The sequence below is a fragment of the Borostomias antarcticus genome, assembly GCF_949987555.1.
Source record: "Borostomias antarcticus genome assembly, chromosome: 6".
In the NCBI taxonomy this organism is placed as follows: domain Eukaryota; kingdom Metazoa; phylum Chordata; class Actinopteri; order Stomiiformes; family Stomiidae; genus Borostomias; species Borostomias antarcticus.
Window position 1 is genome coordinate 1,338,448 of NC_140239.1, and position 27,332 is coordinate 1,365,779.

The 27,332-nt window shown below is 45.3% G+C and overlaps 3 protein-coding genes across 3 annotated transcripts in view; 1 reads left to right on the top strand and 2 right to left on the bottom strand.

Annotated features, from left to right (window-relative positions):
• Positions 1–2,668: 2,668 nt before the first annotated feature.
• snx18a (sorting nexin 18a) lies at positions 2,669–14,090 on the bottom strand (the record flags this gene model as incomplete). The annotated part of the gene is made up of 2 exons (XM_084440384.1): positions 2,669–2,991; positions 12,575–14,090. 2 exons carry the CDS (start codon positions 14,088–14,090, stop codon positions 2,738–2,740), a joined length of 1,770 nt encoding a protein of 589 aa, XP_084296510.1. The 3' UTR covers positions 2,669–2,737.
• A 2,308-nt stretch (positions 14,091–16,398) lies between these two features.
• Positions 16,399–16,824, bottom strand: hspb3 (heat shock protein, alpha-crystallin-related, b3; the record flags this gene model as incomplete). Its single annotated transcript, XM_084439585.1, has 1 exon — positions 16,399–16,824. One exon carries the CDS (start codon positions 16,822–16,824, stop codon positions 16,399–16,401), a length of 426 nt encoding a protein of 141 aa, XP_084295711.1.
• Positions 16,825–22,603: 5,779 nt separating this feature from the next.
• arl15a (ADP-ribosylation factor-like 15a) overlaps positions 22,604–27,332 on the top strand; it is a gene marked incomplete at its 3' end in the record, with an annotated part of 69,783 nt that continues 65,054 nt past the window's right edge. Inside the window, exon 1 of the mRNA XM_084439586.1 lies at positions 22,604–22,674. Within this exon, the coding sequence (XP_084295712.1) occupies positions 22,663–22,674 (12 nt within the window). The 5' untranslated portion in view covers positions 22,604–22,662. The remainder of the gene's footprint in view (positions 22,675–27,332) is intronic.

Consider the following 27,332-nt stretch of genomic DNA (forward strand, 5'->3'; position numbering starts at 1 on the left):
CCTGAGGGTAGAGTGTGTGCGTGTGTGTGTGTGTGTGAGAGAGAGAGGGAGAGAGAGAGAGAGAGAGAGGGAGAGAGAGAGAGGGAGGGTGAGAGAGAGGGGGATGGAGACAGAGAGGGTGAGAGAGAGGGGAGGGAGACAGAGAGGGGGAGAGGGAGAGAGAGAGAGAGAGAGAGAGAGAGAGACAGAGGGAGAGAGAGGGAGAGAGAGAGAGAGAGAGAGAGAGAGACAGTCTGGCACGTGGGCTCAGTTCCAACATCACAATAATTTCCATGAAAATGGCATCTGCCTCCTCCTGAGGCACTGCTCATTATCTAAGCATTCATAATTGAAAGTGAGTAGCTTTTATATGAATAGACAGGAACAGTTGACTACTACTCAGTTCATCTCCTGTAGAAATGCTGTATAAGATCCGACATTCTTGTCAATGAATTGTTCCGCTGTAATCACGAGTGCAGAATATAAAAGCTTCCTACTACGGTGGCTCATAGGGAACACTCCTTTAACATTGTGAAGTGCAGGCAGAATGGTGGCTACTGCAGTCTTGACAAAGGCAAATTGCTCTTCAGTGATGAACCTAGAGGAGGTCTGACAGTCGATCTATTGGACATGGGGGGGGGAGCTGGCTGCCACCAGCTGAGACCCACTGGTGCTAAAAGGGGAGCATCTGTGATCAAATATCTGCTATACCGACTCCCAGTCAACCTCTCCTCCTCCTTCTCATCCCCCTCTCCTTCCACCTCATCATCCTCTCCTCCTCCCTCATCCCCCTCTCCTCCTCCTCATCCTCTCCTCCTCCTCCTCTCCTCACCCTCTCCTCCTCCACCTCATCCCCCTCTCCTCCTCCTCATCCCCCTCTCCTCCTCCTCCTCATCCCCCTCTCCTCCTCCTCATCCCCCTCTCCTCCTCCTCCTCCTCATCCCCCTCTCCTCCTCCTCATCCCCCTCTACTCCTCCTCATCCCCCTCTCCTCCTCATCCCCCTCTCCTCCTCCTCATCCCCCTCTCTTCCTCCTCATCACCCTCTTCTCCTCCACCTCATCCCCCTCTCCTCCTCCTCACCCTCTCCTCCTCATCCCCCTCTCCTCCTCCACCTCATTGCCCACTGGTTTGTTAATATACTGCACTTAACTAATAAATGATAAATGAAACAAATACTGACTTCTGTGCAAATATCATGTTAGGTAATGGGGTTATAATCCTACGTTGAAATTCCTTAATCCAGAATAACAATAATGTTAGTGTCTGTCTAGTAAAAACTAAAAGGTTAAACTGAACCTGGACTATGCCTCGTTCTTTGCCCAACACACCATAGAAGTATAGAAAAAGTATAGAATAGAAAAAGCAGCAGACAACATAAGTCTGTGGAGGAGTTTATTTTCTTTCTCCGTTTCTACACTTAACAGTTCACCTGTAAATAAAGGTTATAATAGTAGTACAGCTGAACAGAAAGGTCCCAGTCTGTACCGACAACTGCATTAAAACAGGCAAAGAACCCTCGACCAACTGTCAACTGTCTGTTAACCAGCCTCGCCCACCCCCCTAAAAACAACCTGAAACTTGTGCAAGAAAATTCAGAGATATTTTTTAAAAACAATTTGTGATTTCAGGAATCTTTCAAATGTTAATTTTGGTTATGCTTTTGCTTATCCAGGCTCCAACCTTTTAGAGTTCCTCCAAGTGTTTCTGTTGAGTCCACCGTACGGAGTCCTGTAGTTGGAACATGTCGTCCCACACAGAGAGCTTCCTGTCCTCCTCCTGTGCCTGATGAGAAGACCCAAGCCTGGGCTGACCGTGGAGAGTATCCTATCAGAGCACCGCGGCAGCGGCCATGGGAGCACTCGAAGCAGCCGGGACTCCTCACTCCTCCTCACATCCTGTGACGTCAACAAGCGCTATCCTCGTCTGTGTTCAACGGAGTGACCTCATGTCAAAGACTGGAAAATTGAGCTTTGTTAAACAAAAAAGAGAATATATTTCAACATTTATATTTAGAAACCGTTTATAGAAGTTACAAAAAAGAAAATGAGCAGGGAGACAGAATGAAAAGGCACAGGATAGTGGTGACTGCCGCTCCGCTGGGGACTGGAAACATCGTCCTGCTGGGAGCGACTCGGAGACTCAAGTGTTCCCAGAAGGCAGTGTGGACGCCACTCAACAGCGCTCGCGCCACAGTAGAGGACAACGTCCCATCCTTAGAAATTACTTGTGTTATGAACATTGGATTGAAACAGTGTGTGAGAAGGACACCATACTTTCAAAAATGTTACACTGGTAGTGCAAGCAGCAAAGATCTAGTCCAACAAGTGTACACAGTGTACATCGTTTTCTTTTCTCTGGGTCATGATGTTGGATGACGCTTATTGACTTGAGCAGTGTTTTCAAAATCGCCTGCAATTAGGAAATCAAACGGATACACAGGTCTTGACCTCTACCTTTCCTGTAGGAATATCAGCCTCATTATCAGCATGAGGACTTCACCTCTTCCGCCATCATCCACCAGCGAAGAACCAAAATGCCTCGCCCTTCATAAACAGTAGCCAAAATAACAGCAACCCCATGCTGGTAAGAATGTAGCTTTCAGAGAGGATTTTCCTTCATACATCTCCCCGAGTGGATCGTATTGCTTTTGATGGTCGGTGGCGTTGGCCGATATCCACCAAGGCTTCGTTGACCGTCTGAAGGAGGTCAGAGGTCATGGGTCACCACCAGACCAGGGGCAGCCGTTTGGTGAATCTTCTAAGCGGTGTCGTATTTCTGCAGGGCCTCCTCCAGCTTCCCGGTGATCTTGTGGAAGAAGCTGATCTGCTGCGTCAGGTAGTGCTGCATCTGGGCCTTGTAGTCGCGCACGCGGATCTGGTGGAAGTGCTGGATCTCGGCCAGCGTGGCGAAGGAGATGATGTTGCAGCGCTCGTTGATGCCGTCCGCCTGCGGGCCGTCCATCTTGCCCTCCTCCACGTGCTTCTGGCTCTCCTTCACCTTGGTCAGCGCTCCTGTCAGGGGGAGGAGGAGAGGAAGAGGAAGAGGGAGAGGAGGAGAGCGCCCAGGGAACAGGTCAGTTACACACGCCGAGATCCCCTTGATGATGCTATGCACACAAATCGTCAAAGAACATTGTCATTAGTCACAGTTTGAGATCATGTGTAATTCTCCACTTCTGTAATTCTCGACGTCAGTTCAGAAATCCGCCAGCACAGTTCCAGCACTTGAACTATACTAAATAGGTATGTGTGTTCCACGATACGTAGTAGCCATATTACACATTACTACTAGGAGAGGAGATTTGTGTAAAGTCATCAAAATTACATCTCACAATGTATGAGATTTCCAACTAAGCACTCATTCGGCCTGCTGAACTGAATAGTCTGAATGAGCTTGTAGGTTTGACCACAAACCCTCCATAAGATCACTTGAAAAGCCTTACCAACTCAGCTTTCAAAACGTACAGAATTAAACGCAGGTAGCGGTTTCCTGCCCTAACCCTGAAATCTCCACTGCTGACGGTGGTTACAGAAACTGTCAAACTGTGTCAAGCACTTGGTTCACATGATTCCAAAATCTCACCCTCATTTATTTCTGGACTTGTAGGCTAAACAAACATGTGACCAGATATACAGCAGCTGCATCCTACTGGGCCTCTACTTGGCTGAAGTGGCTCCAAACATTTCTCACAGCACTTAAGTGGTAGAAGCGGCTTAAAACGATAATGTTCTTTACGGATAAGTGGTACAAATCACACTTCAGACAACTATCAACCACTGGCTTGACTGGTCACCCCGTTAATCATTTGACAGCCTTGACTACATTTCCATCACTGGAAGTCAGTGGGGGAGATTATTTATCCTACAATGACATCACGTGCTACTCGCCATTACTGTATATGCCAATGGGTCAGAGGTCAAACAAACGTGGGTTGAAGGTGCAAAGTGCACTAGTAGTTTCATGGGGGCCTACCACCCTCCTTCCTGAAAACTAGGGGAAACACAGCACGTGTAAATGGGAACTCGTGTGACTGTTAAAGACAGGATGTTCAGGTCTTGAGCTTGTTTTGGTCTGTGGTTGGAAAGAGCTGTCTGTAGTGTGGGTTGACGCGTGTGAACACACCTTTTCTCACAGACAAGAAGTGCTTGGTGCTCTGCAAAAAGGCGCCATCTCTTATGGTCACTGGTTTTCACACCTATCATGGCTGCCGCTCTGCAGGTGAAACGCTGAGCATGTGAGACGTCTGAAGCAAGAACATGCTGCAGTTTCACTTTGATACCATGCATTCCCTTCACTGGGTGTAACTGTACATTCTCTAGTTCTCATATAACGTCTGCATGATAAGAACTGACTGAACATGCCTCAAGTAGGAATATATGTGGCAACAAGAGCCAGGTGTGACCTTAATGGAAATTTGCTTTAATAGATACTTTTTCCCCAGGGGGAAATCTGGCGTTTCTGCATTGGAAAAAACAAACATAGAAACTCACTCAGCACTTAATGTGAGTGTTGCAGGCCTATGTTTGCAACATAGTTACATGTACTGTGACCAACAATAGACAAACACTAGCCCATGTATAGATGCTTGATTGTATCCACGCAAATCTACAGTAGGAGCTGAAAACGACAATATATATTTTTTTTTTTATATAAAATAAAAATCTGTTGCAGAGTTAATATGGTAGCAACCCTAGTTCAATGTAATTCTTCAACTTGTTGGCACTTGTCCTATACGTTCATGGCAACTAATGACAAGAGACACTGTATTAAAGAAGTAAAGAAGCACTGATGCATTGTCCACTTCATGTGCTATTTGTATACTCCAAATTTAATTTCATCTTAGTTTTTCAATGCTTTTTTTTTATTGAGGAGGATATATGTTCTATGTAAATGTTGTTAACATTCATGATATTAAAGAGGCGTGGTTTTAAACCACAGGTTAACTTCATAGGCTGAGTACTTGTGTTATTAGGCCTACATTATCTGGTAAAAATGAGTCAGAACTCGGAACCCACACACCCACACACCCTCACTCACTCACTCACTCACTCCCTCTCTGTCTGTCTGTCTTTCTCTCTCTCTCTCTCTCTCTCTCTCTCTCTCTCTCTCTCTCTCACAAACACACACACCCACCCTCACTCACTCCCTCCCTATCTGTCAGTCTCTCTCTCTCTCTCTCTCTCTCTCTCTCTCTCTCTCTCTCTCTCTCTCTCTCTCTCTCTCTCAAACACACACACTCTCACTCAAATCACGCTGACATGAGCATCAGTGCCAGGGCCGGCCCGTGGCACAGGCGAAGTAGGCGGCCGCCTAGGGTGCCAGATCGGCAAGAGGCCCTAGTGGTGTGATGCGATGCGGATGGTAGAGATACAGAACAGTCAGCTCCTGACAGTGAGACCAGAGAGGGCGTTACTTCAAAGAGAGCATAAATAATGAGCCGACGATGCACTTTTTCGTCTTCTCTCTAAGGCATGATATCCTAGAAGAGGGGATTCAGAATGTCTGTTCTCACCAGAAACAGATCTCAGCCAGATCGCTCCATTCCAAAGTAATGAAACAAAAATCAAGCTCTACCTCCCAACTTCAAGCTTAGTTTACGTACCAAAAAGCATATTACCTTTGCACTTGCACTATTACCTTGCACTAGCACTATTACCTTGCACTCGCACTATTACCTTGCACTCGCACTATTACCTTGCACTCGCACTATTACCTTGCACTTGCACTATTACCTTGCACTCGCACTATTACCTTGCACTTGCACTATTACCTTGCACTCGCACTATTACCATGCACTTGCACTATTACCATGCACTTGCACTATTACCTTGCACTTGCACTATTACCATGCACTTGCACTATTACCTTGCACTCGCACTATTACCATGCACTCGCACTATTACCTTGCACTCGCACTATTACCTTGCACTCGCACTATTACCTTGCACTCGCACTATTACCTTGCACTAGCACTATTACCATCGATTCGGGGAATGTTCTGTAGCCGACCATAGGATCTAGGCTCCTTCACTATGAAGCACCCGAGGATCTTCCTGTGACTCGCTGTACCAGCCTGTCTGCATCACACGTGGCCAGACATGAGGAATGGGGACATGGGGACATGGGGAATGGGGGAATGGGGACATGGGGAATGGGGACATGGGGAATGGGGACATGGGGACATGGGGAATGGGGACATGGGGACATGGGGAATGGGGACATGGGGACATGGGGAATGGGGACATGGGGAATGGGGACATGGGGACATGGGGAATGGGGACATACTGCCTAGTGCGCAACGCAAGAGAAAACGTGCTGACGTTCTCTTAAAGAGGAGCGTTTCACCCCCCACCCCACCCCCCACCCCATCCCCCAAAATCTGCACATTCTGCCCTCTGGCACCGCCTCCCGCTGCCGTGGTGGAACCCAGATGCCCTACATTCCTCTAACACAGCTCTCAGCAGACAGACAGAGGGGTAGAAACACAGCTCTCAGCAGACAGATAGAGGGGTAGAAACACAGCTCTCAGCAGACAGACAGAGGGGTAGAAACACAGCTCTCAGCAGACAGACAGAGGGGTAGAAACACAGCTCTCAGCAGACAGACAGAGGGGTAGAAACACAGCTCTCAGCAGACAGACAGAGGGGTAGAAACACAGCTCTCAGCAGACAGACAGAGGGGTAGAAACACAGCTCTCAGCAGACAGACAGAGGGGTAGAAACACAGCTCTCAGCAGACAGACAGAGGGGTAGAAACACAGCTCTCAGCAGACAGACAGAGGGGTAGAAACAGGCTGGGGTTCGAGTCAGACAACACAGAGAAGGAGAGATGGCAACACGCTAAGACATCCTTTCCCGAGGTGTTCCACCTGCCTGGAGGTCTCGCTCTCCTTCACTTCCAACAGCACTCTAATGCGCTGAAATGGCCCATTGATTTTCCACTTGCAACCTATGCAGGCCCATACAATTTTATTAGTGCCCATAATAGCCAGTAGCCATATGAATTACAACAATAACATTAGGCCTTTCCTAGCATACACTGCTAGGTTTACAGTAAACAAATAGGGTGTGGCCTGGCCCTAGCCGACGCCCCATCTCTGCAGCACCTCAGCGATGGTGGTTCTGGAGGTGTGAGACACACAGCCCAGAGTGAGGTCACTCTGTCAGCAAGAGCAACCCGCCACTAAAGAACTCACGCTTCCTGATTGGTTGGTGAATGCTCCCCCTGCGCTGGATGTCCCTCTGTCTGTTAGGTGTGTAATGACTGGTAACATAACACAGCAGAGGTCGGCCTTCTGTTAGCCTGGGAGTCCTCTAAAAGGCCCCGCCCCCATTCTCTCCCATCCACTGACATGAGGGGAGCCAAGAGGGAACATTTAGAGGGTTTCAATGCATTGTCGGCAAAGATTAATCTAAAATGACTTGGAACAGGCAAATCAACAAGAAAACTGCAACGGTGTGGCACGCCATGCGTAGTACAGCCAAGTGGTCTCATGCAGCCAACTGCAGCCGTTATCAGATGACATTTTGTCGAAACAAAATAACACGTAGGCTGAGTCGGCAAGAAAACCTTGAGTCAGTGGCTTTGTTTATCCGCCTCCCACGGCTCAACAACAACATGGTGGTGATAAAAAAGAGGCAACATTCAGTTATTTTGGCTCTAAATCCATGTACTGAAAGGGGGGGGGGGTTGTTGTTGTCGTCTCGAAGGAAGGGGTCAGCAAAACACTATTTCCATTCAAGTTAAACAGGTAGAGAGGCAGTCCACAGGGAGGTGGGGGGGGAGGTCGTCCAGGGACAAGGCAGATCATTCCTGTTATGCAGTCAAGCATTTGACATCTTTTAATAACATCTGTACTCCCCTGAACGTGTGGATGTTGAGTAAGGTATTTTTCTCCAGTTCTGCGCTTCCTTGGCTGTGGAGGTTGAGTAAGTGTTTTGAGCTTCCTGTTTGACAGTTTTCCCCAGGGAGACTAGATGTACAGCCTTGCGTTTTACTGTACCTCAGCACACATGACAAGTTTCTACCTGTCTTTTAAATGGCTCAATGAGGAATATTATACCACACTACAGATTTAAGATATGATCAACATCGGTGGGTGAGCGACAATGAAAGCTCGTAGCCAAGCTAAGCTCTGAGCTGTTACTCCAACAGCTAGCATCTACGCTAACGGTGCCCATGCAGTGCTAGTAGAGATATCACCATAGGAGAATTTTGAACTTCGATAGGATACCAATTAACGTACACAATTCTCAAACACGTTTTGATACCACGGCAAGAAAGAGGGGGATTCCAGCAGATGGACAATGAGCCTGTATGTAGCACTTCCGCTCACTTGACCCTCAGTATAGCTGTTGATAACAGCTTGGACATGTCTGCTGGCTCTCCATTGACTTGATTACAAGTAAAGGAAGAGTAACATTACAACTACTTCACTTCAACCATAAAAGTGTATTCTTGGCTAGATAATTATTAGACAGGTTCTAATTGGGGCAAGTTTGTTAGCTGAGGACCACTTCTTTCACGTAAGAGTCTACACTGGCTAATGACAGCAAGGATTTGGCCTAAACAAAGCCAGTAATTGTTTGAATGCGCAGATAGTATGCTTCAACCTAGTACGCTATAGGACAATTACCAATCAACAGGTTTCAATCATACAAGATGCCCAAAGGGAGCTATAGGCCACTTGCTCTAGACGGTGTCAGACATAGAGAAGAGGAGCTAGGACTGTGAAAGGATCCCTTATAGCAGTAAACTTGGGGTCAAATCCACAAAAGGATTTGGAAGAAAAAATAGCAGCAGCAGTCAGAGCACTCTCTCCAAACTTGTGAAGTTTGAATGATATTGAATTGATATTGGATGATATTAAGGGCGAAATATATATATAGAGGGGGATTTAAAAATAAGTTCAGCCAGCTGTGATGCACAAAAACAAACAGAACTGATATTTTCTGCAAAAAAGTGCGGTCTGTCGTTTCATTATGATCCAATCTGTGTCCTGAAATATGGGGAAAAGCTTGACACACTGGGGAAAGATCTGACTATATTCAAGATCTCATCTATTACAAGAGCAAATTGCATTCAGCGGGTGGTACTGTAAATGCAGCACATGTAAAGAGCAGACATGCCCGGGCTCTCCAGGGATCATGGCAGCATTACTGTAGCCAGACGAAGGCACCATCATGCCAGGCGTGCGCAAAATGGCTAAATTTAATCATGGGTGCAAATTGCACACAAATTGTTTGTGGATATCGTGCTAAACTAGAGCAGATTGCTGTGCAAAATATCAAGCTATTAGCGGGAGCAATCCCTTCTCTGTGGATTTGAGCCTTGGTGTCCCACCGGCCAGCAGGACTGTCCAGAGCACAGAGCGCTATTTACACTCTCATCCACGGCTTTGTCTTCACACAATGATGGGCTGGAGAACTCAACATGGCTTCAGGCCTTCATATCCTCGCATCAAAAGATCCTATTGTTTCATCTTTGTCTCTCTTCACCAAACAGGCTGACAGGCTTAAACATGGGAAATCCAACATGCTGCTACACAAACTCAACAGAACGCAAAAAAGGATGTGATGAGGACAATGCCTTCTGGGTAATGATAGTCTAATTGTCAAGTCCAATAACAGACATTGGTACAGCAGGTTTGGCCTACATCATATAGTACACACCTCAGCACAAGGCGACCTTTGAAATGGGTTGCTTGAGGGTACAAAATCATAATACAGAAACCTAGTGTGAAAACAATAACAGAAACCAAAACTATAAAAACCAAACCGCCAAACGGCTTTAAAAACCTCAAAATGGAACCTAGCTGAGGGGTTTAATGGTGTGAATCCACTAGAAAGACGGAAGCCCTGGTGTGAAAATCAAAGCAACACGCAAGGGTGCAGTGCATGCTGGTCCCACAGCTTGTATGGGTCCAGCCTTTCCACCACTTTGCCTAAAATGAACCAGCAGAGCATTTCCACGTTGAGTTCTTTTAACCCTGCATCATTAAGTTAGGCCTAATGGTAAAACAATGACCGTTAAAGGTGCAACAGGCGGTTTGTGATTTCCTGTTAAGATTTTGACAAATACAACTGACAAAATCCCTACCCCTCCCTTTAGGCCTCCCTCCAAAGCCCCCCCTCCAATCTGGGGGAAGACAAATGACACTTGCTAGGCAGGTAGGTTGACAGGCAGGTAGGCCATCCAATCATTTCAAGCTTGCAACTCAAAATGATTGGATGCTTTACTACAGTCCTGCGACTAACACAGATTACAGATCTATTTCATTTGGTGTCAGAGTACTTTATTTGTGCTGTCTGGGATATCGGCTAATGAGAATGAATGCACCTTTAATTTAGCCTACGTACGGTAGGTTATTGACATTATTACAAAGCCTATGCGCGGAGACAGCAGAACACTAATTAAATTAAAGATCAAAGATCTCCAAAAAGTCCTTAAACACGGTCTTTCTAGTTCCCATGTCGTGTTCCTGTGTCAGTTATGAGAGACTCACCAGTCAAAGCTACATGACAGTTAGTGGACTGAAACCCACAATCTGTAGACTTAGCTCAGTTTTTTCACATCATCCATAATTAGGTCTTGCATTTTGCTGCTCAAATGTCTGAGGTTTTGCCAACTAATGTGCCCTTTCAGAGCAGATCAATACTGGTTGGGTATAAAAGGATAAACTAGCTCTGATTGATTATTGATGAACCAGATGTAATTCACCAGGCTGTTCACAGATTTCACCTCAGAAGATGGTTCTAACTTGGTACACTCCTCCACCGAGCTTCAGGAAAATCGGTCTGGTAGTTTTTGTGTAATTTAGCAAACTAACCAACCAACCAATAAATAAACCAACCAACACGCCACCTAAAACATGACCTTTGGGGCGGAGGGAGTAATGTTTGTGTATTAAATGTTTCCCCAATTCCCTGTGACTGAATGCAGCATTGCTTCTCATATCTTTCCAGCTTTATATTCATAAAAGACATTGAATAGTCTACGGAGTATTAAAGACAACAAATATTATCTTAGCATAAACTGCACAACCTCTCTCTGAAAGCAATGACAATCCAATAAAACTGACGGATGGGACGGTAATGCATGGATTGAGCATTAATCCATGTTATCCTTTAATCTATCTGGAGCAGCATGCAGCCTATGGTAGACCTACTACTAGGCCTATACTAGATCATGTGAGAGAACCTAACCAGTCAACCTAGATTGTAAAGGTTAGATTTGAGTTAAAAAGTGTGGCTAAGCATGCATTTTGTGTGTCTGAAATGTATTGATTACAAAAACAATAGCCTAAATCTCTGTGTTCTAACTTATTTCCTACCATTTGGGTGTTACTGATATTCTCTACAACTAAGAAAGAAGAACTATAGTTCCTGAAACAAAACAAGTCCCTTTTCCCAAAACAAGCCTGTTACATTCGTATGTACTGTAAACAGAAGCTGGTCTTCCTGCTAGCGCTGCGCTACTGGGGAGGTAAACAGAAGCTGGGTCTTCCTGCTAGCGCTGCGCTACTGGGGAGGTAAACAGAAGCTGGTCTTCCTGCTAGCGCTGCGCTACTGGGGAGCTCTGACATCACAATGCTGCTTCACATCGGTGGCATTCTGTTGCACAAAAGTGAACAATCATTGTTCTTCATGTGGGAGGATGCCAAGTCTGTCTAGCATGCACTTTCTGTGGACACACGTAAAACATGTCCAGGATGGACAATCAGATACGAATATTAACTGCTTTAAACCAATAGAAGTTCATGACTGATGTAGGTTGTTGTGTGATAGAAAACCTCCACAGGCAACACATGGGACATTTTCTATTTCTCCAGGCTTTACCAAGTAGACTACCTCCAGACATGGAAAAACCAGACATGGAAAAACACACAATGTTTCAAAGTGTGCAGGTATCGGTCACATGACTCAGCAGTCAAATGAAACCGGATGTGTGGTGTAGGTCAGGTTCCCAATGCAAACATGATCTCATAGTTTGTCATGCTAAATTCCCTCAGCATATTCAGCAGTGATGGGATTATAAGGTCTAGCCACCACAACCAGTCCACTAACACAAGGGAAGTGTGGTGACCATTTTGCCAGATCTGTAATGTCTGGCCTACTGTAAATGCCAGGCCAGAAACACAAATAGTTATTTAGATACATCTGCCCAACCTTGCTTTGGAAATTCAATAGTTTACTTAACGTTCCTGTGTAAAAATCCTGTTTGAGGATAGGAGGGCACACTGGAGACCAGTGAGAACCTCTTCCAGCACCTTTCTGAGTAGGTGGGTGGGGGTTGTTGTTGCCTCCATCTTAATTCACAATTTGAAGACATGATGGACTACAGTCAGCACTCCTCTTGAGCACTATCAAACATCCATTAATTAATTCATTCATTCATTCACTCACATTGAGAATGTACTGTTATGAAAACGCCAAATACAATAATGCATTTCAATTAGTAGTTGAAACTAGTGTACACGAAACCATGCTATTAAACTGACAGGCCATCGTTGTTTACAAAGTGGTTTTTTACCTTCTATTTTATTGGGACACAGATTCACATTAACAGGAGCATCGGTAATCATGATATAGTTACCTTTCTGAACATGGATGATGTCTGGATAGTTGGCCAGGTGTCCTTGATAAAGAGCTAACAAATCCATCACCGGGTCGAGGTCCTGCTTGGGCTGCTCTGCGAAATACTCTCCAATGGCCTCGTAGGCCTCGCCGGTGAACGAGATGGCTTGGTTCAAACCCACAGAGTACGCCTGCTGGTCCATCTCGAACGCCTGACTGAGCACTTTAAACGACTGTCCGACTTTCTGATACTCTTTCTTAAATCCGGTGATCTGTTTCCGGGCGAACTCGTTGATGGTGGCGTTGACCTGCAGGACGCTGTCGTCCATCTTCTTGGTGAAGGCTTTGAACCCATCGATTTTGCTCTCTACCTCCTGCAGGTCGAGCGGAGCCGCGGGGGTGCTGATTGTCAGGAAGAAGTTGGCTCCCACCATCTCGTCCTTCTCCGCCTTCCTCTTTCCCTGCTTCCACGCCTTCTCGTCGGTGCTGCTGCAGGTCAGAAAGTGCTGGAACACGTCACATCGGGCCAAGACCGGGTGGCTGGTCATGTGGTTCATCCACCAGATGAGGCCCTTCCTCCTCTTGGAGATGAAGTCTTCTTCGAAACGCCCGGTGGCCTGCTTCTCCGGGATGTGGGGCACAGAGATGACGGGGAACTTCTCGACCAGCCGGGCGTAGAGCCAGTCGAAATGCTTGTACCTCCTGTTCACCTGGGTCTGTGTGTGGCTAGGCGTCAGCTTATAGGCGATGTAGCTTTTCATACCTTTGAATTTGGTCTGTTTGGTCGGGTCGTCTATAGTACAGCCGAACGGGTATGGGTTCTCTTGCCATTCGGGACCGTATTGGCCCATCACCACACATATCTTGTCCCCATCCTTCACAAATCCAGCCGCTTCCCCGAGAACAAAAGCTTCCCCTCCTGATTTCACAAACGTTGAAAATCTATTCAGGTTTCTACTGACCGTTGCGGAGCTCTTGGCTTGTTGCGCGTTACCCCCTCGGGACATCGAGGATGTTGACACCCGGTACGTAGAAGGTCCATTGCCGTCAAAATCCGGGTAACTTCCACCAACGACGCCCGGCTCGTCCGCAACAGTCGAGCTGTCATCCCAGCTGTCATCCCAGTCATCGTCGCTCCCGTGGCTCGCCTGGTACCCCTGCTGCTGCTGCTGCCCCCCCGGGGGGGCGAAAGACGGGAAGCTGGGCGCCGACGCCTTGGAGAAGTTCTCGACTTGGTTGGGAGTCTTACCGGACGCGTCGAGGCCCCCGCTGGGGATGTTGGAGTACCGGGACCCCTGGTGCGCGTCTCCAGATGCGCTGCTGTTGTTGTTGACCGTGGAGGCGGCGACGTCCTTCTTCAGGAGCTCCACGTAAGACGCGGGGAAGAGCCCCCTCTCCCCTTTGCTGTTCGACCCCTCTAGCCAACCCTCAATGTCCTGTTCGCTGTAAAGAGTCACGATTTCATTTTCCTTCACTGATATCTCCCCGGGGTTTTCGGAATTAAACTCGTATAAAGCCCTCGCTTTGAGCGCCATAGTTCACAACAACTAGAGCTGATTCCACCTCGCCAGCGGGCAGACCAGCCAGTCAACCGACCCAAAGTAGTCGGAACTCCGTGTATGTAGTCAAGAAAGCACACTATATTAGAAAAAAAAGCCTTACATCTACTACGAGGCTTTCTTTGCTGCAAGACACTCCTTTTCATGAAACTGGAACGAAGTCCTACGTCCAAATATTCAGCCCGTAAAGTTGACGCGTCTGCGGTCGCTGTGCTGCTTCCTCGCAGACTCACCGCTCCGGCGCAACAAGCACCACGCAACCAGAGAGACTGAGAGGGAGGAGCCGAGGGGGGCAGAGCCGAGCAGGGGGCTGGGGCAGAGCCGAGCCGGGGGCAGAGCCGAGGGCTGGGGCCGAGCCGGGGGCAGAGCCGAGCCGAGGGCTGGGGCAGAGCCGAGCCGAGCCGGGGGCAGAGCCGAGCCGAGCCGGGGGCAGAGCCGAGCCGGGGGCAGAGCCGAGCCGAGCCGAGCCGGGGGCAGAGATAGCCATGGGGCTGCCCTGTGTTGTGTGCTGTTTTGATTTCAGAATCAGAACCAGTTGTATTATTGTTTTACACATAGGCCTACTAGGAACTCGCTTTGGTCAGTTGGTGCATAACACAGATGGAGACAACATGAGACAGGGACCCCCTCTAGACAGGGACCCCCTCTAGACAGGGACCCCCTCTAGACAGGGACCCCCTCTAGACTTGGTTGTAGAATGCGTTTGTGGACAGCGCTTAATACAAAGTGTAACCGGTCACCAAAACGTTTTATGAAATGTTTCCTCACACCACTTGCTGAGGTGGTCTGGGACGCATTTGATCATATCTTTAGTAGAATAAACGCGAACGCGCCCTGGCGCGCCCCCGACAAAGACGGAACAGGAAAACACGTCATCAAGGCAGGATGATTTCTCTCCTTTTTCTCCTTATCCTGCACTCTTTTTCAAGTTGCAAATCACTTTGTCCTATCAATCCAAACAGTTGGAATAGTCATATTATGTACATTTAGTTCTTTAAACATCTTCGGCTGCTTTCGTGCACACTTTTTCAATTTAAAAAATCTGATCAAAGTCAAACCGACTTGATTGTTGATTTGTTTACATGGAACAGCTGTTTGACACGCACGCAGGGAGTGAGTGAGTTACTATGGTTTATACACGAACACTCAGCTGGGCACATTTGGAGTGCATGAGACACAGGTGTAATATATATATTATTATATATATATATATAAACGATCTGATCGTCCAAAACGCATTTTCAAAGTCTAAACAGGGTCACAAAGTCAATGAAGAAAGGGTCAGTAGCCTATCCTACTACATTGTTATTGTTATAATGTGAGTTGCCCAAAGGTTCATCCATTCATTCAAACCTTTATTTTGACTCGTAAGCACTGAGGCTCCCTTATTTTCAGGGTTGACGAGTTCACAATAGACACAAACAAAACAAATGCATACAAAATCAATTAAAGCAATCAAATCAATTAAAACAATTACAAGAAGAAGTGCAAAGGTCAGAGCCAGAGACTTAAACTCCATAAATGAAGTGAGTATCCCACCTCAAAGAATGAATGAGTGTTGTGATTTAGAGAGGCAGTTGTGTGGGCTTATATAATATCAAACAAGATAACTTCAACCTTGTTTGGATGACTTTAATTCCACAGGGATTAATTATGCATATTACATTACATCCAATAAGAATCCTATACGTAAATAATAAATGGCCCCTATTTTCATAAATGTTCTACTCGACACAATTAATGTCATTTAGGTGTGAATTGCTAAAGCTGTACGCCACAACATTCTCATGCTATTCATAGTGGTGATGTCAGCACTTGTTGTTCACAAAACAATGATTCTCTGTCTGGGCTACCAGTTTCGGATAAGAGACACAACTTCCAAGCAGGATTTGAAGGGGTCATGGTGTGTGTGTGTGTGTGTGTGTGTGTGTGTGTGTGTGTGTGTGTGTGTGTGTATCCACACAGTGTTGCTGCCTCAGTCTATTCAACTAACAGACTGCTAAATATCAATATAACTTCATATTCAACCCCCCCCCCCAAAAAAAGAAGATTGATTGTGTTTTGATTAAAATCATTTTAATTAAAATGTCACAGCTATATAATTTTCATTGCAAGCCCAGCTGTATAAGTTTAGCCAAATAAACAGAAACCAACCATAATAAAATGCTACATAAGCCTGACAATTCCTTCTGCTGATGATATACAGAGATCATCTGGTAATGTTTTGACATGGTCCGCCATGTGTTTCACATTCTCATTCTTCATACCCAAAGAGCGGGGTTCCTCATTGAGCTACAGGCACTCTTTCCTTGGACTCCACCACCAGTATCCCATCATGCCCCAGGAGAGCCCTCAGATCCGCCGCCCGCTGCAGTTTCCCAGGCAGAGGGTACTGGCGGGTGAAGCAGCGAGAAACAAAACCATGTTCGTCCATTCTGGCTCCGTGCTGCGCCTTGACCAGCAGCCAGCCCTCGAACACCTGGATCAGGATGTCCTCCGGTCTGAACTGGGACATGTCCAGCAGCACCTGGTAAACAGGCTCGGTCCCCTGGGCATCGTCAGCCGCGCCAGGCTTCACCCCGAGGACAGCGGGCCCCGGCAGGGCGAACAGCTGGTGGTCCTCCACGCAGTCGTCCAAGTGTCTTCCCTCAAAACGGGCCTGGTGGCGCACAGGACAGTCAACCCAGTGCGCTACGGCGACTCCCTCCATGATGCCTCCCTGTCAGAGAGCTCTTGTGTTGCTGTGGCAGAGCGAGCCTGACAGGCAGGCATTCAGGGAGAGCTAAATTAAGGACATGCTGTGATGGAGCTGTCATGTGGGGTGTGTGTGTGTGTGTGTGTGTGTGTGTGTGTGTGTGTGTGTGTGTGTGTGTGCGTGGGTGGATGAGTCTGTTTTTAGAGCTGGTGCACTAAGCAGCAGATGAGAAGATTGCATATGGACACAGGGGTATCCCCTATAGCAATAACTCGTCACTCTGGAATAACAATACATCTTCTTTTGAATGATTTTGATAGTAATCAATTAAGTAATATTATAGATACAAATCTTTAAAGTAATAATAAGCCGGCTATGATTCTGATTAGGCCTAGACTGAATTTATATTTGCATACAATGTATTAGCTTTTGGCCAAGCATTCAAAGCTGTTTCATGGTATTCTTCCTGTATTGGACAGCTATATTGAAAGGAAAGCAGCACAGGGACAAAACAATGTTTATATAAACAGAATCTGCATGTGACAAAACTACTACTATACTCTGGTAGATGCTGCCCCCCTGTGGCAATTGTCAGTAGTTTGGTTGAGTTCATGTTTTATACTGCAAATTAGAATAATACAAGTCTGTGGGAGTCTGCTTATGCAGGATATGGATACGGACAAAGCTGCATAATTCACACCTAATAAACCAAGACTTGTCCAAACAATTCTTAAGACACAAAATATATATATAGCACATTCAAATATCTGGCCTACTATAGTCAGGAAAGCCACATCTGCTTCCTATCTTAATTCACTACATACGAGTGCTGGTAATACAGTTAACTGCTGGAAAACTATTAAATCAATGGAGAATAACTCCTCCCAGCACTCCCCCAGAAGTGACTGTCGGACTCTGGTCCCATAAATGATAAGGTGAACATTGGAAATGCTTTTGATGATCAATTTATTAATGCAGGCCATATTTTTTATACATTAAATCCAAAAGATATCGCCAGTTGGGTAGATAAAACATGTAGAGACAGGAAACCAGATTGAATGTTTCCTGATTTGACACACTGACACCTTGACGACAGATAATCCTGAAACCAATCACAAGCATCTCTATCCAAACCAATACTAGACAGTCTGTTTAAAAGCAGCTGGTGATCAACTGTATCAAATGCTTTTAAGAGATCTACAAAGAGGGCAGCAAGTGTTTCCTGTTGTCTAATGCGCAGATTATGTCATTAATGACAAAAGTGACAGCTGAAATAGTACTATGATTAGCTGTAAATCCAGATCGGTGATCAGTATAAGATGCATCTCTTGTTTAAATTATATATTATATGTGCTCTTGACAATGGACAGCACTGTGCTGCTTTCATTGAGCTCAAAGCCATTCGCTCAAAGATCATTCACTCTTAACAGGTAGACTGGCCTCTGTTGGTCTAGATTAGACTGCCTGCCAGAGGTTTACAAGATCACTAATAGAACCCAATGTATTGTCGCTGATTCTATACTATTCTCTTTTGGAGGTCACAAAAGGTGAAGTCCTTTACTTTTCACCTTATACATAAACATGACCTCTCGTCCTTAACATAAATAACATTTACCATTTATAATAACATTGTCTCTTTTGCAAATGGCTGTAAGTGGCACTTTAATGCTTATGATACAGTCATTTATTAATCTATTCCCACATTAGGAGGAGCGTTATCTATATTGCCGTCGGTTTTTAACTCGATCCAACACTCACTCCTAGAACTTAATTACAGCACTATTTGCATGTTGGATGGTTCTGTAATTGAGAGAGTATCTTCTTACAAATATATTAGGAGTGATGAAAAGCTGTCCTTCCAAATGCATGTAGGCTACATGAGCTGTGTAAAAAGTTCAGGGTGAAACTCGATAGAAACAAATAATGTTTTTCTCGTGATGACAGGAAGCTTTTAGTTCAGTCTATCTTCTTGTCATTGATTGACTATGGCTACATTACTTACATGCATTCTGCCACTACCACCTTGAAACAGCTTGCCACTGTTTATCACTCAGCTCTTTGTTATAACACTGGGGAGGATTTGAGAACGCACCACTGTAATCATCAGGGAGTGGGTGACCGTCCCTGGCCACTAGGAGGCAGCACTGGCTGCTGTATGAGTTTAAAACTATATTACAAAAGCTACCAAACATCCCTTTTCACATGTCATCATCACCAGACATTTCCGTGACATGAGACCGAATGAGACCATGTGAATTTATTATTTTATTTTAGAATTTCAGTGTACCGGCTAGTACTGAACACTATACTGCTGTACTGCATTTTTTATCATAACCAGAGGGGGGCGCCAAACTGCCGAGTTATATCAAGCAGCTTTAATTATAGTATTTTGGCCATTTTTGTTTGCCACTGTAGTGGTTAACGCATGTGTGATTTCAGTTGGGATTCAAGCTGAGCTGTGCTCTCCAGGCACAGCTTATAGGCCTACCTTTCCCTAGCTTTGAGGACATCTACCGCAACATGAAACCCCCTTTTCAACACTTTTAAACATTTTCTCTGAGCATTAGCATATGGTATTTAGCTGCACAAACACAAGGCTCAGCTTATTCAGCTTGCCTTTGAAGATCATTTTTTCAGAGGGAGAATGAGAGAGCTCAGTATAATTAGTATGCATCAGTGCTGCACATATACAATAGCATATCGTATTATTAAAAATATTTAATAATAATTGTGCCCCCTCATGCAGTTCATATAGCGCCCTTAAGACTGAGCCCTAACCATGGGTCTGGTTTTAAAGATGCAGTATGTCACTTCTGAGCTATTACAGTAGTTGGGAACCAGGGACAATTCAAGTTAAATTCAGTCTGTTTCTGTCCCGGTTTGTGGGACACAGAAGAACATCGTGCGTTGCTGTGATCCACACTGTGAACCAGGCTGTGCTCGCTCCTCCACGCTGTTTTCTATGCTCTGGTGTCAGTTATAATTGTTGTAGCACAGTCAAAAAGCAGTCAACAAAGAAGCGGTTTTCACAGACAAGCTCAATCACTTCAGCCTATCCCTCTTTATTTATAATGGAAATATTTAAACGTTTTGAATATTTAAAGCTAAACCACACAAAATGTTACATGCGACTCTCACTAGAGGTCACCCTAAATCAGACTTGATCTTGGTCAAGAGGATTGCATTGTTCCATGTATTCTTGCAGAATTCATTTTTGAATTGCAGTCTGTCCCCAAAGTAGAACCATCCTCAAGGCTGAATCACATCCATAATCGCTCGATCCTCTGGACCATTTCACACCATCATGAAACCCATATAGCATCACCCATTCAGAATGTGCACTGTGCTTGTGTGAGTATATCACTGAGCTGTAAAATAACAAACCATGCAATAACAACACACATTGCATAATGAACATGTCACATTTAGATGTTCCTGCCAAGTCAACTAACTTGTGTACCATCCTCTCTCTCCAACCCACTTCTTCCGTTCAGGGAGATTTCATTTATAGCACAACACATGAAATATTGAACAGGAGTTTGGTCCACAGGGAGAGAGAATTCATCCAGCATTCTCTATGCATCACATTATAATGGAAACATAGGAGAAAATGTTTGTATTCAGGGCTGAAGATGGTCTAATATGACCGAAACGTTCCCTTTTTTGTGTCTGTTTTCACATTAAATCAGGTTTTATTTGTATCCTGAGTGCCTCCTCTCTGTGTTGTCAGTGGGCTCTTTCTCCTATTTTTCCTTGGTCAGTGCGTTTGGACCCACACACCTGACTGACATTTGAATCAGCCTAATTTTAAGAGCGCAAACTTTTCCTTCAGTGTGACTAGTCACATTATAATGGAACACCCAATCCCTCTAAACCCAGATTAGATCATCAGGAAATGTAATTTATGGCTCTCACTCTAAGGAGGTCTATCTATCTATCTATCTATCTATCTATCTATCTATCTATCTATCTAGCTGTCTGTCTGTCTGTCTGTCTGTGTCTGTCTGTCTGTCTGTCTGTCTGTCTGTCTGTCTGTCTGTCTGTCTGTCTGTCTGTCTGTCTGTCTGTCTGTCTATCTATCTATCTATCTATCTATCTATCTATCTATCTATCTGTCTGTCTGTCTGTCTGTCTGTCTGTCTGTCTGTCTGTCTGTCTGTCTGTCTGTCTGTCTATCTAATCAGTGATCAGGTGATCAGGACTGGTGTCTCCTATAGGTGGAATAAGCAGATTCATAGGGCCTTCGATCTCGCAAAACTTGAAAAAATAAAATACAACTCTCTAAAGTGTTAATGTTCTCATTGGATACAGTAGATGCCAGTGATCATAAAACCAATAGAAATCACAGATTTTGGAGAAGCCCGCCCTCTCCCAGAAATATATTGAGCTGATTAGCTGAGGCCCCAACCACTGTGATGCTCAAGTGTTTCATTGCTGCTGCTGATAGTTTAACGGTTCATGATAATGGGATGATGAAGCCCCACTCTTTATTGCTTGATGGTGGGTAGGATTTATCTATAAAGAGGCCCTCCACAGAACAGTTTGCCAAAGGCCTCAAAAAGTCTAGAGCTGGCCTTGTCAGCGATTAAATATGTGACCCATACAGCAAACTCTGCAGGACTGCACATGTATAGAAAGCATTACTCACAACACCAAGGTCAGGTAAATAAATGGTGCCCTTGCAAAATAGCATCAGGTGACTAAATTGGATTGTTGCCGCTGGAATTGAGCAACGTCAATGAGGGGCTTATCACAAAAACCTCCATCCGTTGAGCCAGACTAATAAAATAATAACTGCACCACAGGGCAAAATATTACAACACTCGTCACTGCAATGTCTTGGGTCCTATGCAACACAACCTCCTGAATGTCAACTTCATACCTAGCCTGGAGACAGACAGACAGACAGACAGACAGACAGACAGGCAGGCAGGCAGGCAGGCAGGCAGGCAGGCAGGCAGGCAGGCAGACAGACAGACAGACACAGACAGAGAATCCCTCCTTTATATCAAAGATATTGTCAATGACCAAAATAATGTTCTGGGTGACGTCTCAACCTGTCCCTGACAGCAACTGGAGGAACCACTTTAGTTCCATGAGACAGACAGGCAGACGGACAGGCAGACAGACAGACAGGCAGACAGACAGGCAGACGGACAGACAGACAGACAGACAGACAGACAGACAGACAGACAGACAGACAGGCAGACAGACAGACAGACAGACAGACAGACAGGCAGACAGACAGCACACGCACACAGTCTCTTCCATTTATGGTAAGATAGATAATTATTATTCAATTACTATCTGAGCGATTCTATATTCTGTAGTGGTGGTGGTGACTAGAAGCAGCGAGGGCAGGCTATAGGTTACTAGAACAGTAAATATCCTAGTAAGGAGCTGGTCTCTGTGTCTGTGGATGAAGGACCGGTAGCCCGTTCCCTCCGTATATCTAGTCTACCCTCGACTACACTTGTCTGCTCATGTAGGATTCGGTTGAAGGCGTTTCCTTCCCAGAATGATAGGACCGTCGACCTGCTGACCATACACATTAAACACGGTTGTAGTTTCCTGAACACGGATTTTCCAAACATTTCCCCCGGAGCCGGTGGACGAGGGAGAGCTCCACCAGAGTCACACACCAACCAAGCGGGATTATGTTCACTGAATTCAACGTGGGCACTCAGAATTGGAGAAACACACGGCGAAACTGCCAACTACTCATCCAGAAAGCATCCTGTCGGCTTTCCTACCAAGCTTGACTTCATACTGTGTTGTTGAAAGGCGGGGAATACAAAGCGAGATCCCTGCGAGCAAATCACACTCCCTGGGACTGCTTTCTTGTCACAGTACATGGATTATCTGGTAAGTGCTTTTCTGATGTTTACCTTATGCTTTTTCGCCGTATTGTCTCGGGTTTGAATGCTGATGATGATGATATGTCTCGTCCGGTATTGCTTCAGGTAGAGCCTGCCTAGTTTGGGCATGTAGACATGGTTCATGGCTCATAGGCTGGAAACATTACCACCACCGAGTCCTGAATCAGGTCTAGGCTAGGCAACATGGGCTATCTCGAGAACTTAGGCTACACGTGAAACATTCACACACAGACTGTTATTTTATTGTAAGAATACGCATTGTTACAGTAGTTGCCTTTCGAGACCTTGGTTACATTGTTACACGTAGTCTTGATTAGGCCTACCCGGCATGCACTGAGACAGAACGTGTGAGCCAGTTGGATCCAAATGAGTCCTATTGTCATGCATTTCAGGCATAGAACATCTTCAACACCCCGCTGACCCAGACACTTAAAGTATGGAGTTGAGCTGGTTCATTTAGCCTCAGTTGCTATACACAAGTGCACAGTAAACATGCTGTCCCCCACCTACGATGCATGCTCCTTTGTGGCGATGATGGAGTGGATCTCTTCTTGAATTCTAGCTGCTGTGCAGCACTGGGTCGGGGCCGGGCGGAGTTAGAGGAGGAAGGAGACAAATGGCAAAAATATATGAGGGTCTAGCTGTACACATATATACACAAACTGGACAGGCATGTTCTCCTGTTAACTGTTACAGTTAGGAGATGGAACAAGGTTTGAGGTTGTGACATGGTCACAGCTCTTTTCTGTCCTGGCCACACAGTGAACTGCCCACCAACATCAGGACATATTTCGTCCATTCCTGCCAGCTCAAAGCATATGGATATTCCTGCTCACTTGGGCTTACATGTTGGTGGGGGTTGCAAAGTGATAGCACATACGGCTGATTTGTTAAGATTTTGTTAAACTTTAGATGCTTGTTGTAGCGCCCCCATCAGGACTATTGACCCCCAATGCCCGATGAGGGCTTCTGGCGTAGGACTGGACCTGTGTGCAAAGTTTGGTGATTTTTCATGCATGTGAAGTCCGACTTCCTGGGAAGAAGATTCAGAATATTGGGAAATACAAGAGCCTGCAGCTGCCCAGCCCCTAATGAGAACGATTAGTCAGATGACAAGACAGTCCGTCAAACAAGCCAATGAATGGATGCACACACACACGCACACACACACACACACACACACACACACACACACACACACACACACACACACACACACACACACACACATATACACACATATATACACACACACACACACACACACATATATACACACATATACACACACACACATGCACACACACACACACACACACATATACACACACACACACACACACACACGCACACGCACACGCACACGCACACGCACACACGCACACACACACACGTAGCCCTTGCAGATTCAGGTCATCAACGATAAGAGTTCTACTGGTATCCGTTACAAGCCAAGCTTCAACATGTGTCCCCATTGCTAGTGTAACCAGGCTCAATCTGCGTTGTGTTTACGGAGCACACTGGAGGACGACGTGCATTCAAATATCTCTTTTATTGTAGACTGTTCCTGCATGGACATCTGCATGGACATGTAGACAGGGCACGAGAACACATTAGCCTCTGGCAATAGTTCGTTGCTCGTTGGCTAACCCTTCAGTCATGAAAACGGGGAAACATTCTTTTTATATTCTTATGTGAAATAAAAGTGACCTCAAGTCTAACATAACTCATTCAATATGAAATACTTCAAATCTCCCAGGGGGGGGTTACATACACTATAACAGCAGCCTAAGTACTGTCACAAGATTAGCTTAGACAGACCGACAGCACTGACCTTGTTGCACCCATACTCCGCAAAAGGGAAGGAAATATAGATGCGCAGACAGTTAACCCCGCAAGGTCACGCCCCCAGATACCCCAAAACCAATCCCCAGCCCTGTGTATAATAAATCAACCAATTAAAATCAAAGGCGAGCAGAAACCCAAGGAAAATAATAATTATTAAAGTTATACAATAAGAAAATCTAGTGGAACAATATTAATCCGGTTACACTAGGTCAGAAAACACCCTACCCCTGGACATGACCTAGCTCTGGACGCAGTGAGGTTTTAGCGTGATATGCATCTCAGCTCTCACTAATTCCCTGTCAGTGACGATACATGTCTACTGTATTACTCTAAACAATTTCCTTTCATTAATCACAGAAGTGAAGAGGGTTTTCGAACGATGAAAGCCTTTTCTCTGCAGTGGCGTGACTTTCCGTCCCCTACTTTTGTATAAAAAGTAGAGCTGTCGATTTAACACGTTAGTTAGAAAAATGAATTATGCAAATATTAACGCGTTAATAAAAATGTACGCAAATTAATCGCATTCAGCGATTTCGTCCAGCTGTAGGTGGCACAGTTGCTGTGTCATTGCCTGATTTAACATTATTGAAGCGACAAACTTAATTTGGATCTCAATGACTTAATCGAATTGTAACGATACCATCCAAATACAATTATACCCCTTGGGGAAACACTGTAGTATGACATGTAGCTACTGAATATAGGGCGTCATTCTTGTTTACTTCCTAGCTTGCTTGTACTCACGCAATCATGGCACAGTGAAATGGTTTTATTCACCCGTGCTACTCATTTCTGGCTTGAGTGCACGCTACGAATGCACATGCTCAGAACTTTAAAATGAGGAAGTAAGTTACATCACTGGTTTCTAGACGATCATTCCCCACAGATTCACAACCTACCCTGTAAGTTCATGACTCATTGGACACGTTTGGACACATGACCAAGCTATACCTGTCTCTAATCTATCCAACATGATCAAACCTCCTAAACAAGAGTCATCTGATCTATGTTGTGAAATATAACAAATAACTAATAATTCTACCCACAATGCACCTAACTTTGATACTAACCCATGAGAATTCTAACATTTGGAACAAGCACAAAAAGAAAAACCAAACTTCTCAAGCTGTGAACTCTGTAGACAGGTCCCTCACTAGAATATACTATACTTTTTACCGAGACACCAAGTATAGTGTTTTTATGTACAAAGCAAAATGTACTTGGCAATGGGAAAATTGGTGGTGGGCTCTGGTACATGTGTTACAGACTAACAAATCAACGTACAAGGATCCATTTAATGTACACCCCCGATTTAATTGGGGTAGGGGACAATTACTATGTAACACTGTCTAGGTAGGGTACATTTATCTTTTACATTTGTAATTGAAGCTTTAATTGCCACACAGGTGCAGATTCCATTTCCTGAACCATGCACCCTGGACAATTTCGGTGTATGTAATCTGACTGTGGGGTTGAATTAAATTAGGTGTGATGGTTTATGCTGTGTGCTTTTAGATAATCTGTGTTAATACTTCAATGCTGTTTCCAGTATTAGCTATTAGCTACTTAGCTATTAGCTAGTATATAAACTACAATGCTTTGGACCAAGAGCTTATGATATTGGGCCCAGTGGGTCTATTGGGCTATCCAGTCTGGGTCTATTGGGCTATCCAGTCTGGGTCTATTGGGCTATCCAGTCTGGGTCTATTGGGCTATCCAGTCTGGGTCTATTGGGCTATCCAGTCTGGGTCTATTGGGCTATCCAGTCTGGGTCTATTGGGCTATCCAGTCTGGGTCTATTGGGCTATCCTAGGACGGGATGGGTGCTGCTTCAACAGGGCAGCGATGGGGAGTTTGGAGTTATAGGCTTTCGCTGGGAAATATAGACACAGGGGGAAAAACTAACACAGCACTTTGTGTTGGCATACGAGGCGACAGATTGAAGCACTGAGGAACCCACCCGCCAAGTGTTATCATGTTAGGTTTACTGAACCCCTCGAGATGCGCGCCTTAAAAAGAACTTTGGACGCTTACGTCATCAGGGAACTCTAGGAGTGGCCGCTCAACAGAGCGACGTCCTCTCGAATAATTATCACTGAGTTCCCACGTTATATAAGATGTCAGTGTTTACCAAAATGTAGCCTTCTGATTTTTTTTTTTTTTAACCAATCCTGTAGAACTTGGACCACTAACGAGTCCTCTCATGCCAATGGCCAATTATTGACTTAAGAGTAGAATGTTTATGTATAATGTTTATGGAAAAAGTAATCAGTTCCAGCAGTAAATGTTTAAAGCCCAGTTGTTTGGAGAGATCACTAGTCATGATGATTGATGGAGCTCATCTCCTCCCTTGACACACTGTGATAAGCAGACAACCTATTTTCATTCTGCTCATTACATCAGTTCAGGCAGCAATTCAAACTGAATTAGTAGGAGTTCTAAGGGTCTTTGGACAAAATCCACCATTTTGTTGTAGCAAGTCTGTCCATTTGGGTCAGCACTCACAAATAAAAGGGTCTCAATACAATACAACGTACAAATTGGCTTTACTTGGAACAGAATAACACATTTTATTCAGGCCAGGATTTTCATTACTCACAGTGTTGTGTGGCTTCAGCCTGCTGTTGTCAGGAAAGCACAGCTGTAAGTGTTTGGACCGTTGAAGCTGAATGCCCATCTGTCCTCAAAGGTCGGGCACTCAATCAGCAGGGGGTCCTGTCCCACTGTGCCACACTGGAGACCTGGCACTCAAAACCAGTCTCCCTCTGAGCAATCAGCACAACACCCTCACACTCA